Genomic DNA, 15,328 nt, shown 5'->3' on the forward strand with positions numbered 1-15,328 from the left:
TTTTTTTTTTTTTTTTTTTTTGAGACGGAGTCTCGCTCTGTCTCCCAGGCTGGGTTTGTTTTTGTTTTTTTTTTTAAGACTAAGCCTGGCTCTGTCGCCCAGGCTGGAGTGCAGTGGTGCAATCTCAACTTACTGCAACCTCCACCTCCTGGGTTCAAGCAATTCTCTGCCTCAGCCTCCTGAGTAGCTGGGATTACAGGCGCCCACCACCACGCCTGGCTAGTTTTTTTTTTTTTTTGTATTTTTTGTAAAGATGGGGGTTTCACCATGTTGGCCAGGCCAGTCTTGAACTCCTGACCTCGTGATCCACCCACCTCGGCCTCCCAGAGTGCTGGGATTACAGTCATGAGCCACCGTGCCCAGCCAAAGGCTTACTTTTAACCATTGCTCTACTCTGCCTCTTCACTAGACTCAGAGGCCACAGCCGGCTCTGCCCGTGTGTGGGGGGAAAGGAGAAAGGCCTCCATGGGTGCTGATGGAGATGTGGGTGCAGGGATAGCAGGTGTTGCTGGTCTAGGGGCAGGGCAAGGACGAATCTGTGTAATTCAAACTCACACATGCCTGGTTCCTCCACTTACAGAATGTCAGAGCTGGAAGGAAGTTAGAACTTACCTGGTTTACACAGCCCATCCTACAGATGGGGAAACTGAGGTTTCTGGTGGTCAAATGACAGAGTCCTCTCCTGTCTTCTGACCTGAGTTCTATCCACTGCACCAGGGCAGAGGCATAAGGCAAAACTTGCCTGGGATTTTCCCAGCTTTCAGGATTTCCCAAGGGAAGGCAACATTGTGAGCCCTGTCACCAATTCTCTCCCCATGTGTGTTGGTGTCTTGGCAGAACTCATCTATGATGACGTCTTCTTGGTCTGGGAGACCATCTGGGCAGCCAAACATGTCTCCTCAGCACACTACGTCTTGTTCATTGCGCTGGCTCTGGTGGAAGTCTACCGCGACATCATTTTGGAGAACAACATGGATTTCACAGACATCATCAAATTCTTTAATGGTACCCACATGATTGGGGCCTCATGAGAGGGGTGCAGGCTGCTGGAGGCCCCTTCTGGGGGTCTCAGGAGGCATGAAGATGGGCTGAGATGGATGCATGGTGAAGGGGATAAAGAGGGCTCTGCACACTTCTTATGGCTATTTCCAAAAGGACAAGTTCACATCTCGTAATGCTGAGGGTGCATTTCTCCCAGGGATCTGGCAGAGGGACTACGGGTGTTGAAATCAGCTCGGGGCAAAGCCTGGTTCTACCGCTGACCAGCTGTGCCCATGGTCAAGTCACTTCCCCTCTCTCTAAACATCCACTTCCTCATCTGTGAAATGGGCTAGCAGTGGTCTGCTTTGGTTGATGTGTGTGGGAAAAGCAGGCCCAGGGCAGCAATTTAAGTAACACGAAAAAGACACAGCCCTTGAAATCAGACAGATGTGAATTCTGATCCAGGCTCCTGGGAACTGTGTGACCTTGTCCAAGTGACTTCACGTCTCTAGGCCTCAGATTCTTCAGGGATAAAATGGTACTAACATTCCCTCCCTCACAGGGAGGTCCAGAGGATTACAGGAGACAACATGGTTAAATCCCAGCACCTGGTACCTGGAGGGAACCCAATAAACGAAAGCTATCGCCACTGTTATCACTATTAAACATTTTTTTAATGAAAAAGTTCTGGAAAAAACAAAAGAAAAAAGCCACTGTGACCTCACTTTTGAAACATTATTAGGGTTCTTAATTTAAGTAAACTTTTGGGGGAAACAGTTTTGCATTTTAGTTGTCTACTAAAATTGTAGATTGAGAACTGTTTTAGATTTAGATGCACAGAAAATGCATGATACCTTGGCCTAGCTTTGCCTACTGTTAGCATTTACATGACCCTGGTACATTTGCCAAAACTAAGAAATTATCATTGGCACATTACCATCTACTAAACTACAGGCTTTATTTGGATTTCACCTGTTTTTTCACCAATATCCTTTTTCTGTTCTAGGGTCTAATCCAGGAAACCACAGTCATGTTTATTTTTATGTTTTTACAATTTCAGAATCCAGTTGTATATACCTTTTTTCACTTAATATTTCAAACATTGTCTTTCATATAATCTTTTTTTTTTTTTTTTTTTTTTTTTTGAGATAGAGTCTCTCGCTGTTACCAACGCTGGAGTGAAGTGGTTCGACCTCAGCTCACTGCAACCTCCGCCTCCCAGGTTCAAGCGATTCTCCCACCTCAGCCTCCTGAGTAGCTGGGACTACAAATGTGTGCCATCACACCCGGCTAATTTTTGTATTTTTAGTAGAGACAGGGTTTTGCCATGTTGGCCAGGGTGGTCTAGAACTCCTGACCTCAGGCGATCTGCCTGTCTTGGCCTCCCAACGTGCTGGGATTATAGGTGTGAGCCACTGTGCCCAGCCAGTCATTTTTTTAAACTACAAACTATATCTCAAGTGACTGTTCCATAACTTACTGAACCATTTCTTATCATTAGCATGTAGGTTATTTTCAGTTTGAAGGTGTGATTGAGAGTCCAAAGCAATTCATCTGTTAGCATAAAGATTCCTAAATTTTCTCAATTCATGCACTGCTAGTGTCTCTGTAAAATTATAACAGCCCCTCAGACCAAAAGTTTCATTTAGTAAATAGTTCATAAACCACTTCATAAATATTTATATCATAGCAACTTAGAAGCCGTTAAAAAAATAACACATACATTATATCTTTTTTTTTTTTTTGAGACGAAATCTCGCTCTGTCGCCCAGGCTGGAGTGCAGTGGCCGGATCTCAGCTCACTGCAAGCTCGGCCTCCCGGGTTTACGCCATTCTCCTGCCTCAGCCTCCCGAGTAGCTGGGACTACAGGCGCCCACCACCTCGCCTGGCTAGTTTTTTGTATATTTTAGTAGAGACGGGGTTTCACCGTGTTAGCCAGGACGGTCTCGATCTCATGGCCTCATGATCCGCCCACCTTGGCCTCCCAAAGTACTAGGATTACAGGCGTGAGTCACCGTGCCCCGGCCCATGGCACTTACTTTCTATTTCAGCAGCTGCTGAAAAATCTAACTTTGCAAAGACAGTCATTGATGGGACTCTGGGTACAGTGGCTTATGCCTGTAAGCACTTTGGGAGGCCAAGGTGGGTGGATTACTTGAGGCTAGGAGTTCCAGATCAGCCTGGCCAATGTGGCAAAACCCTGTCTCTAATAAAAATACAAAAATTAGCCCAGCATGGTGGTGCACACCTGTAATCCCAGCTACTCAGGAGGCTGGGATTACAGGAGGCATGAGAATCGCTTGAGGTTGGGAGGCGGAGGTTATAGTGAGCCGAGATCACACCACACTGCACTCTACCCTGGGCAACAGAATGAGACATTGTCTCAAAAGAAAAAAAGAAAGTTATTGATGACAGCGTAGTGAAATTCATGAACTCACTCCAGCTAACAGTTGACGTGGCGCTCAACTTAGATGAAGCATTGCCGCGCTTCCCTCGAAATATCCAAATACTCCACAGTGTCCCTGTAAGTTCACTGTGACATGCTGGGGTACGTTGGTACCCAGTTCAGGAACCATGTCTTAGTTTTAGTGTTGTTTTGTTTTGTTTTTTCTTTTCTTTCTACTAAATGGTTTATTTATGATAAATGTCTAAGTTTAGGATTATTTGGTTTGGAAGTCTGACCACATTGTATGGCTCTTGATAAAATTATTCTTTTCTTTGCTTTTTTTGTCCCTTTCTCCTCTTCCTTTTCCATCTTTCCTCCCTCTGTTGCTTCCTCCTTTTCATATCTTTCAGCATCTGCTGTGTGCCCAGCACTGCTTTCAGTCATTCTGTTTATAGGAGAGGAGTGGAAGGACTTCACCTTTTCATTTTTATTATTATTATTTTTTTTTGAGATGGAGTTTCGCTCTTGTTGCCCAGGCTGGAGTGCAATGGTGCAATCTTGGCTCATCACAAGCTCTGCCTCCCAGGTTCAAGCGATTCTTCTGCCTCAGCCTCCTGAGTAGCTGGGATTATAGGCATGCACCACCACGCCCGACTAATTTGTACTTTTAGTAGACACAGGGTTTCTCCATGTTGGTCAGGCTGGTCTCAAACTCCCGACTTCAGGTGATCTGCCTGCCTCAGCCTCCCAAAATGCTGGGATTACAGGTGTGAGCCACCGCGCCCGACTGACCTCACCTTTTTATAGCACATCCTGTGAACCAGCATTATCCCATTCAATCCCCACAGCAACTTGGTGAGGCGGCTGCTGTTCCAATCCCCATTTTACAGATGAGGAAACTGAGGTCCAGAGTTAGAGGGCTTCTCCAGGGCCTCTGCTTCCTGAGCCAATCTGTGATGGAGACGCCCCCAGAGAAGCCTCCAGGGGCTGGAAGTGTGCCCTAAGACTGGACGCGGAAGGAGGCTCATGAGATTTTTTTCTGCTCTTTCAGAAATGGCTGAGCGACACAACACCAAGCAAGTCCTGAAGCTGGCGCGGGACCTCGTGTACAAGGTGCAGACTCTGATTGAGAACAAGTGAGGGGCACCTCACCCAGGCAGCCTCAGCCAAGCTGCCCCACCTGTTCCTCTGCTTATTTTTCCTCCTGGCTGGACGGTCACCCCAGGAGCGGGGTCCTGGTGTCTGTTCACAAGCATGGAGTTCAGTGCAAAAAGAAACTACCGTGACTTTCACTTCTGGGCAGATGGGGTGGAGGGAGTACCCCTTCAATTTAGCCTTACGTTTTCCTGTTTGACCAAAGATTGCCCAAGTCTGGCGTTCCTCCCTTGCAGGAGGTAGGGGATGTTGGTGGATGAGGAGCCATCGTTGTTTGCTGGTGTCCAGAATGGTCTCCTCTTCTTCTTTCCCTATCCCTCCAAACTGTCTTGTAAGATGAGACCTGGGAAGGGAATTTCTTTTTGGAAATTGGTGTAGAAGAGGTGTGTGGGGCTACCTCTGTGCTCCTCGGCAAGGGGCCTTTGGCGATATTCTGGACATGGCTAGAGATTGACCCTCCACGTCGACATTACTGACATTTGCAGCCAGGTGATTCTTTTTGAGGGGACTGTCTTCTGCATTGTAGGATGCTGAGCAGCATCCCTGGCCTCACCAGATGCCAATCGCACCATCCCCCACTCACACCCCAGTTGTGACAACCCCCAAAAATGTCTCTAGACATTGCCAAATGTTCCCTGCAGGGCAAAGTTGCCCCCATTTGAGAACCACTGGCTTGGAGGAGGGACTACAAATGACTTCCTTCCCCATTCTTTTGATGCTAAACCACCCTGGTCCTGAGGCCTCCCCCCACTTAGAAAAGGCACACAGGAGGCCCGGCGCGGTGGCTCACGCCTGTAATCCCAGCGCTTTGGGAGGCCGAGGCAGGCGGATCACAAGGTCAGGAGTTCTGAGACCAGCCTGGCCAACATAGTGAAACCCTGTCTCTTCTAAAAATACAAAAAATTAGCTGGGCGTGGTGGCGGGCACCTGTAATCCCAGCTACTTGGGAGGCTGAGGCAGGAGAATCGCTTGAACCTGGGAGGTGGAGGTTGCAATGATCTGAGATCACACCACTGCACTCCAGCCCGGGTGACAGTGCGAGACTCTGTCTCAAAAAAAATAAAAAAAGAAAAGGCACACAGGAGTCCCTCACACATCTCTCTTGGAGTCTGGGATTCCATCTGTTGTATTTTCTCCTTTTTTTCTCCTCTGTGTGATGCCAGAAGATACTCATTTTCTTCTTTTCAAGAAATGCATCTCCCCACATAGGGAGTGGACCCAAAAAGTGTCTGTAGGCATGAGACGGTCAGAGCTCTTTGGGGTCCTGCTCAGAGCCCCCCCAGGCCGGGCAGAGTCTGTATCCTGCTGCCATCTTGCAAGGGAAAACCGCCTTTCCTTCCAAGTATTGGGTCTTAGAAATGTGTGTGTTTGGTGAAAGCTGCTTAGTGGTGGTGGGGTGCAGCTTTTCTCTAAGCGCAGTTACTCACTCAGGACAAAGGAGGAAAAGGAAGGCAGAGGTCGGCCAGGGTAGAGCATGGTGTGTGTTTTCCTTGGGGAACATTAGCTGATGAGCTGGGTCCAGGACCATGCTAGGTCTGGGAACAGTCCCCCCGAGGTCTTCACACAGAGTGTCACCAATCCACAAACAGACCCGAAGTGAGCTAGTGTACTCTGCCTACCTGTCCTTTTGATAGAGCAGTCTTGCCCGCTCTTCTGTTCTGAGAATGCACCCAGAATGGGGGAAACCCAGCAAGCATCAGAGAGAAAGGCTCTTCTCGGGAGACCTGCCACCTCTAGGGTGGTCAAAGAATGGCAGCTGGGATTTTGGAGAGGGGAGAGGATAGGTAAAGCAGCGTATTGAAGCATTGGCGAAGGGGCGTATCAGTCCTCCCATCCTGAGCACACCGGGATTGGGATGCATCCTTGTGTGCTTGTGAAGGCTTCTTTCCCTCGGTACAGCAACTTCAACTGCACCTGAACCTCCAACCTCTGCCCAACCTCTGGTGCAGGGTGGATAGAGGTCTAGTCAACCCTTACTTTCTGAAGAGAGCTCTGTGGGAGACTTGAGGCTACGGTAGCCTTCATGGCTCCCAGCTCCTACCCCACCCCACCAAAGCAGAAATGGGAGACGGCAACGTTCTGGCTGCCATTAGACTTGCGTCTCCCTGCCCTACGTACCCCAGCTTCCAAGACAGGAACAAATGTGCAAAAGGCCCCTCCGGAGAAAACTGTATTTTGCCATTCAGCTGTTCTTTACACAGGGTGTTATTTTGGTGAGACCCAGGTCCCAGACCTTCTGGTTCCTATTTATTTTTTTAACAGACCAGTCTCGAAGTACAGCACAAAATCTCTTCTCTGCCTTCTCTCGTGATGTTCCAGAGAGCATCTGTGGTTGTGATTTGGAATAAGTCATATTTATTTGGTTTACTGTGCCTATTCAGATCTCTGTATGTCGTGTGTGTTTCTGTGTCCTGGAATTGGATGCGTGGGAGTTGTTCTGTCCACGGAGTGCACTCTTTTTTTTTCAATGTGGCCCACATATCTTGTAAATGTTTGCTGAAGAGTTGTGTCTATATATAGAGAAAATATATATAAACAGAGAAATATGTGAATCTGGTATTTTTTGTCTTTTTTTTTTTTTTTTAACTTTGAAAGAAAGAAATGCTTGCTTCTGAATACTGTGTCTTCCCACTCACACCCCAGTAACCCTATACGGGGTCAGATTTTTGTAATATCTACCTGGCCTTTTCCCCAAAAAGGTGAATCACTTCTGACCTCTTGTATGAGTTGGCTCTTACCACAATTAATGCTGCATTACAAATGACCCAAAACGTAGTGGTTCAAAACAGCCATGTATTTAGCTCATAATTCTGTGGGTCAACAGTCCAGGCTAGGTTCAGCTGGGAGGTTCTTCTGTTCTTAGTCAGACTTCTTCATGTGTCTGTGGTCAGCTAATGTCCAGATAGACAACTCTGCTTCTGATGGTTGTCTGGCTGTTGACTAGGGCAGTGGGGGAAACTGTGTTCTCCATCTCCTATCCTCCAACAGGCTAGCTTAGGCTTGTTTACATGGCTATGATGGCAGATCCCAGAAGGTAAGCAGAAACATGCGCTGCCTCTTGGTCTCAACTTCTCTGGCATAGTCATTTCTGCCACATTCTGTTGGTCAGAGAAAGTCACATGACCAAGCCCAGCTTCAGAGGGTAGGCAAATAGATTGTACTTCCTGATGAGAGTCTTTGGAAAGTGATACTGAAAAGGAACATGGGCCAGGCACAGTGGCTCACCCCTGTAATCCCAGCACTTTGGGAGGCCAACGCAAGAGGATCACTTGAAGCCAAAAGTTCAAGATCAGCCTGGGCAACATAATGAGACTCCATCTCTCCAAAAATAAAAAATTAAAATTAGCTGGATGTGGTAGCATGTGTCTCTGGTCCCAGCTACTCAGGAGGCTGAAGTGGGAGGATCACTTGAGCCCAGAAGATAGAGGCTGCAGTGAGACATGGTCATGCCACTGTGCCTCAGCCTGGGTGACAATGCAAAATCCTGTCTCGAAAAAAGAAAAGGAGCATGGATCCAGGCTCAGAGATAATTGAGGCCATTTTTGCAAAGAGTCTGCCACATTCCCAAAGGCCCAGTGCACAAGAGGGGTTCCCAGTCAGCCATTTGACCTGAGAGCATAGCTCTAAATTAACACTTCCCTGAATCCCGACTGCTGAGCTAGCTCATTTCTCACCTCCGATGCTCCCAAAGACAACACGTTCATTCCCCCAACATCGCTGGTTCTCACTCATGGCTGCCGTTCAGAACGATAGTCATCAGGCAGTGAGCACTGTGCACAGATCTCCACCTCCATCAGTCTCTAAACATGACTGAGGAAAACTAGTTTTCAGCTATGGAAGCACAGCCTGATTTAATATAATGAGCAGCATCAAAACCTCAGGGTTTTTTTGTTTGTTTGTTTGTTTGTTTTGAGACGGAGTCTCACTCTGTCACCCAGGCTGGAGTGCAGTGGCGTGATCTCTGCTCATTGCAAGCTCCGCCTCCCGGGCTCACGCCATTCTCCTGCCTTAGCCTCCCGAGGAGCTGGGACTACAGGCGCCCGCCACCACGCCCGGCTTATTTTTTGTATTTTTTTAGTAGAGACGGGGTTTCACTGTGTTAGCCAGGATGGTCTCGATCTCCTGACCTCATGATCCGCCTGCCTCGGCCTCCCAAAGTGCTGGGATTACAGGCGTGAGCCACCGCGCCTGGCCAAAACTTCAGGTTTTGAATAGAAAAAGATTTCCAACTAAGCCAGCAAAGTAGAGGAGGAGTTTGCAGGTGGCATTGGCTGCCTGGGTGTGCCTCATCACCACTTCCTTGGAATATTCCCAGCAGAGGCAGGAATGAAACCCACAGCAGCCGGCAGGTGGGGGCTCTTTTAGTTGGAACATATGCTTCCTCCTGGGGGAAACGTCTCAGAGCAAATAATAGTCCTGATGTTGCCACTGTCCCTTGAAGCCTCCAGTCTCCTTTCTCTGACTTCAACCTGAACTCCGTCCATGGGCTCTCCTCCTGGAGGGCGCCACTGTCGTTTGCAGCTGCCTGGCATGGCCAGACCTGGGGAGTGCTGGGCACCTGTTGTGTGTGCATAGATGCCTGGTCGTATGCACTATTGGCCTTTGATCATTGGCAATATATTTCACAGGGAAAAAAATCCTAAGATAGCATTTTTGCTTTTGTAAAGGCTTTTCTAAACACATGCACTTGACCCACGCGCAGTGGCTCACACCTGTAATCCCAGCACTTTAGGAGGCCAAAGTGGGCAGATCACCCAAGGAAGGTCAGGAGTTCAAGACCATCCTGGCTAATATAGTGAAACCCCATCTCTACTAAAACTGCAAAAAAATTAGCCGGGCGTGGCGGCGGGCACCTATAATCCCAGCTGCTCAGGGGGCTGAGGCAGGAGAACCACTTGAACCCGGGAGGCGGAGGTTGCAGTGAGCGGAGATCGCGCCACTGCACTCCAGCCTGGACAACGAGCAAAACTCCATCTAAATAAATAAATAAATAAATAAATGCACTTGAACTTTGCATAGACACGAAAAGATAGGTCTTGGATCATGAGGCACATTTTCACGACTCGGTGGGGCTGAAGAAGTGGTCTTGGTTTCCACGGGCACCTGTAGTTGGCATTGTGGCCCCTGCTCTTCTCCTCTTCATCCCCCTTTCCTCCACCTCTTTCTCTTTTCCTTCCCCTTCATCATATTTCTCTCCTCCTCCCCCTTCTCTCTCCCCTTCTTTTGCCTCCTCTCCTTATAGCAAAGAGCACTTGGATAGTGTCTGTGCTCACATTTTCTACTTGAATGATGTTGGTCTTATACAGAGCAAGACTGCAGTGTTAAGGCCTTTCTGGATGCTCCAATTTCTTCTTAAACCATCTGCCATTTCCTTTTCTCCTAGAATTTCCTTTTGGCTTACAGGAGAGAACTTGGGGCAGTTGAGAAGCACCTTTCATGCCAAGAATTTGGGAGACCCTCGCCTTCCCATTTCAGAACAGCTGGCAGTCACGTTATGCCATTTTATTTTATATTCCTTCTTCCCCTCTGTCCTCCTCTCCAAGGCCTGAGATCTCAGTAGCCCAGGGGAAGGGAGGTAAGGGTATAATCAGGGACTGTGATGGGACGCGATTGAGATTTCTCTCTTCTCTCTCATTTTTTTTCTTTTCATCAGATGCTCTTAGAATAGAATTTTGCTGTCTTGGCTGGCCGTGGTGGCTCACGCCTGTAATCCCACCACTTTGGGAGACCAAGGCAAGTGGATCACCTGAGGTCAGGAGTTTGAGACCATCCTGGCCAACATGGTGAAACCCTGTCTCTACTAAAAATACAAAAATTAGCTAGGCATGGTGGCGAGCGCCTGTAATCCCAGTTACTTGTGAAGCTGAGTCAGGAGAATCACTTGAACCCAGGAGGTGGAGGTTGCAGTGAGCCAAGATCTGCACTCCAGCCTGAGCGACAAGAGCGAAACTCCGTCGAAAAAAAAAAAAAAAAGCCAAGTGCGGTGGCTCACGCCTGTGATCCCAGCACTTTGGGAGGCTGAGGTGGGCGGATCACGAGGTCAGGAGATCCAGACCATCCTGGCTAACATGGTGAAACCCCATCTCTACTAAAAATACAAAAAATTAGCTGAGCTCAGTGGCACCCACCTGTAGTCCCAGCTACTCAGGAGGCTGAGGCAGGAGAATCACTTGGGCGGAGGTTGCAGTGAGCGGAGATCGTGCCACTGCACCCCAGCCTGGTGACAGAGCGAGACTCTGTCTGGAAAAAAAAAAAATTATTTTCTCACCATACCAACTAAAATCATGTCATATAGCTCTGTCCACATATTCAGGGAACAATAACGTAGGATCCCAGATCTGGTACTATGGCCATGTGGCTTTGGGCGAGTGCCTTTACCTCTGTGAACCCAGAAAATCTGAGGCAGGTCTCAGTTAATTTAGAAAGTTTGTTTTGCCAAGGTTGAGGACATGCATGTGACACAGACTCAGGAAATCCTGACAACATGTGCCCAAGGTGGTCGGGACACAGCTTGGTTTTATATATCTTAGGGAGAAATGAGACATCTATCAATATATGTAAGAAGTACCTTGCTTCAGTCTGGAAAGGTGGAACAACTTGAAGCAAAGACAGGAAGACTTGAAGTGGGGAAGGAGCTTGCAGGTAGGTCACAGATGGGTGAGACACAAACGGTTGCATTCTTTTTAGTTTCTGATTCGTCTTTCCAAAGGTGGCAATCAGATATACATCTATCTCAGTGATCAGAGGGCTAACTTTGAATGGAATGAGAAGCATGTTTGCCCTAAGCAGTTTCCAGCTTGAGTTTTCCTTAGTGATTTGGGGTAGTTTCCTTTCACACCTCTTAGCCTCAGTTTCCACTTCTGCAAAATGGAGATAGTAATGCCTCCTTTGGTTCTGGACTCAGTCTTGGCCCCTCCACCCTCATTTACTGGAACTCTTTGCCCCTCAGCATCACTGAGGATGGGGCTGGGAACCCATTTGTCCTGAGTTCCCATCATCTACCTTTCTTAGGTTCTCACGTGAGACTTTGAAACTTGTCTAAAAAAAAAAAAAAAAAAAAAAAAAAAAAAGAAACTTAAGAGAATGCAGCCGTAGGAGGAGAACTCTAGAAAGGGTGAGCCTGGGACCCTCCTGGACTGTGTCTTGGAGAAACCCCAAAATGAGGTATGATGAGGCCATCAGTTCTTGGCAGGAGCAGCATCTACACTGACACTGCAGTCTGCATCTGATTCTGCTGTCAGGAAAGGGCTCCCAGCTCCCCATCTTCCTGGCTTCCAAGTCACTGTGCATATTGAGAGCTTGAGCCCAGGACAGGTATAAACTCTAGAGGAGCACAGTTTGACACTTTTTGAAGTACCAGCTTGCCAATCCATTTCTAGGTCAACTCCAGCAGAATTCAAATAACCAACGGGATTGTGGAGACTTTCCATTACATGAGGATGTGGGACAGGGACCCTCCAGTGTCTTCCTGGCTTTCTTTTTTCAGATTTGTAGGCACAGTCCTTTCCAGGCTTTGTAGGTGCAGGGCTCCTTGCAAACGATGGATGCCTCTTGTTTTGATGAAGAGAAAATTACAGCACTCCCTCTATTGCCAAATAAAGACAGAGTCTCTTTCTAACTGATTTTGCTTTACCGGCTGGAGAATCATTACCTTTGGCATTGCTGAAACAGTTCAAAGAGAAAATTAAGAAACTTGGGGACCATAGTGGGGTTATTACAGAGAAGAGGCAACATGTTCCAAGCACCAGTAGGTGATGTGCAAACTGAGTTTGAGCTGCTACTTGCCGGCTTCCACTTGCCCCACCTTATACTGGGATCTGCCCGAGGCTTAAGGAATCTTCCCACGTGAGACTGATTTGCATTGAAGTGCTTGAAAAGTGGCACTTTTGAAATGAACCACTTGAAATGAATCACTGTCCTTCAGTCCATTTGAACCCCTTGTGGTATCTTCCTAGATTTTCTATTAATGTTTTTCTATTGTTCTATTCTGTTTTAAAAAGCTGTCAAGTTGTTCTTATGGTTTGTACTGGAAGATAAATAACAAGCTGCGTTCTGTGTGATCTATGTGTCTTCAGAACAGTGGAATCACTCTTGGGGGCTGTTCGTGTATACTCTTGGGTGGGTGTTTGAAGCCAGAAGAGTTTGATTATGATGAGCTGGATGGATGGGGGAGCAGAGGGAACAAATCCAGGTGTTGTTTTGCATCTACCACAGAGTCCAACAGACCTAGATTCAAATCCCAGCTCTGCCACTGATCAGCTGTGTGGCCTTGGGCAAGTAATTTCACCTCTCTGAGCCTCGATTTTCACTTCTGTGAAACTGGGATAAGAAAGACTCCCTTAAAGAGAGAACTGACCATTGAGTGTTTCTGTCTGCTCAGCATCCTTCCCTCCTTCTGGTACCAGCACCCCCTCAACTTTGGGGAACTGTAACCAGTGACCTTCTAATGAGACTCCTGACATGGCCCTCCCTGCCCAGGGGTAAGCACATGACCCACTGCAGGCCGATCAGACTCCTTCCCTGGGATTTATATATACCAAGAGAGGAAAGAGAAGTTCACTGTTTCCTCTGGAGCAACTGTGCTAGGGGATGCCAGCCTAGAACTGCCTATGACCTTGTTTCCTGCAGATAGGAGTCAGGTATGGCTGGGTCCAGATGTTCAAATGAAGTTCTTAGAGTTCCACCTCTCTCCATCTCATGCTTCTGTTCTCCTCCATGCTGGCTTCCACAGAGCCCATGCCCAACTCTGAATCAATCATTCTGACCAGGCTTGATTTGCCAGAAGGGCTCATGTATCCATCTTAAAGCCCAAGGTGGCCACAGACTGGCTGTGGGTGTTGTTTGTTTGTTTGTTTGTTTGTTTGTTTGTTTGTTTTTGGGACAGTGGCTCACTCTTTCGCCAGGCTGGAGTACAGTGGCACGATCTCAGCTCACTACAGCCTCTACCTCCAAGGTTCAAGCCATTCTCCTGCCTCAGCCTCCCAAGTAGTTGTGACTACAGGTGTACGCCATCACGCCCAGCTAATTTTTGTATTTTTAGTAGAGACGGGGTTTCACCATGTTGGTCAGGATGGTCTCGATCTCCTGACCTCGTGATCCACCAGCCTTGGCCTCCCAAAGTGCTGGGATTACAGGCATGAGCCACGGTGCCTTGCCAACTGTGGGTCATTTTTTATAGGAAGATTAGAGTACTGCTCCCAAAGAAGAGCAATGCGTGAACACAGGAGAAATCAACAGATTGAGTCCCGGCAGAGAAAGCAGCACGTGCCAAGCTGTAGAGATGAGAATGTTCCCGGACCAAACTGAGGGTCAGGCTGCTATTTCTCATGGCCCAATAATGAGATGCAGATGAACTGGGGAGAAAGAGAGTTTCTATTTCTGTAACTGTTACAGGGAGAAGGCCTGGAAATTATTGCCAGACCAACTCAAAATTACAAAGTTTTCTAGAGCTTATACACCTTCTAAGTTATATGTCTACGTGTAAGCGTGCATTCATCTAAAGACATAAGTGGGCCGGGCGCAGTGGCTCATGCCTGTAATCCCAGCATTTTGGGAGCCTGTGGTGAGCAGATCACCTGAGGTCAGAAGCTCAAGACCAGCGTGGCCAACATGGTGAAACCCCATCTCTACTAAAAATACAAAAAAGTTAGCTGGCTGCAGTGGCGCATGCCTGTAATCTCAGCTAATCGGGAGGTTGAGGGAGGAGAATCGCTTGAACCCAGGAGACAGAGGTTGCAGTGAGCTGAGATCATGCCATTGGACTCCAGCCTGGGCAACAAGAGCAAAACTCCATCTCAAAAATAAATAAATAAATAAGTGATTAATTTCTTTTAATCTATAACTAAGGTCTGAGTCTTGAAGACCTTCTTCTGGAGCCTCAGTAAATTTACTTAATCTAAATGGGTCCAAGTAATGGGGCGATTACCCTTATCTTGTCTCCTGCTAAATCACGGGGATTTGGGGGAGTTCCTTCAGACCTCCAATAAACTTGTTTGTGGAGGTCTGGGGAGTTTCTTCAGACCCCCAGTAAAACTTGTTTAATCCTAAAATGGGTCCTGTTAAGAATTCCTTCGTTATTTTGTCATGCTTTGAGGCCCAGGAAAGGTCTAGGCAAAATTCTTGGTGGGCTTTTGTTCTATTCCAGCATTTGTATGAGGGCACTGGCTTTTAATATTAAACTTAACCACTCACTCAGTACTGAAATAGTTGTTATGGAGGCCTGTATTTGGTGAGACCTGGCCTGCCACAGGAAGAGGACTTCTGTGGGCTTTAGAAGTTCACTGTGAGACAGAAGGAGAGGCACAGGTGTTGAGTGGGTGACAAGAAAGAGCCTGAAGAGAGAGGTTGGAAATAGATTCTAAAGGGCCCCAAGTAACAGTGTAGTTTCCACATCAATGGGATTATTTGCATAAGGGGTGAGTCAGGTCCTTAACTCCTTCTCCCCAACCCAACATTGGCTTGAAAAAAAATTTTTTTTTTTGAGATGGAGTCTCGCTGTGTCGTCCAGGTTGGAGAGCAGTGGTATGATCTCAGCCCACTGCAACCTCTGCCTCCAAGGTTCAAGCAATTCTCCTGCCTGAGCCTCCTGAGTAGCTGGGACTACAGGCATGCACCACCACACCCAGCTAATATTTGTATTTTTAGTAGAGATTGGGTTTCACTGCATTGGCCAGACTGGTCTCGAACTCCTGACCTTGTGATCTACCCGCCTCAGGCTCCCAAAGTGCTGGGATTACAGGCGTGAGCCACCACACCCAGCCCATTGGCTCAAAATCTTGTACTTAATAGACACTCACTAAATATTT

At 47.5% G+C, this 15,328-nt stretch overlaps 1 protein-coding gene across 4 annotated transcripts in view; it reads left to right on the top strand.

Moving 5' to 3' along the window:
* Positions 1 to 7,075, top strand: part of SGSM1 (small G protein signaling modulator 1) — a 119,728-nt gene extending 112,653 nt beyond the window's left edge. For all 4 annotated transcript variants that reach the window (XM_015149942.3, XM_015149944.3, XM_015149941.3 and 1 more), the window contains 2 exons: positions 838 to 1,005; positions 4,420 to 7,075. In XM_015149942.3, the coding sequence (XP_015005428.2) occupies positions 838 to 1,005; positions 4,420 to 4,508 (257 nt within the window). In that variant the 3' untranslated portion in view covers positions 4,509 to 7,075. The remainder of the gene's footprint in view (positions 1 to 837; positions 1,006 to 4,419) is intronic.
* Positions 7,076 to 15,328: the final 8,253 nt, after the last annotated feature.

The sequence above is a fragment of the Macaca mulatta genome, chromosome 10 (assembly GCF_049350105.2).
Source record: "Macaca mulatta isolate MMU2019108-1 chromosome 10, T2T-MMU8v2.0, whole genome shotgun sequence".
Classification (NCBI taxonomy): Eukaryota; Metazoa; Chordata; class Mammalia; order Primates; family Cercopithecidae; genus Macaca; species Macaca mulatta.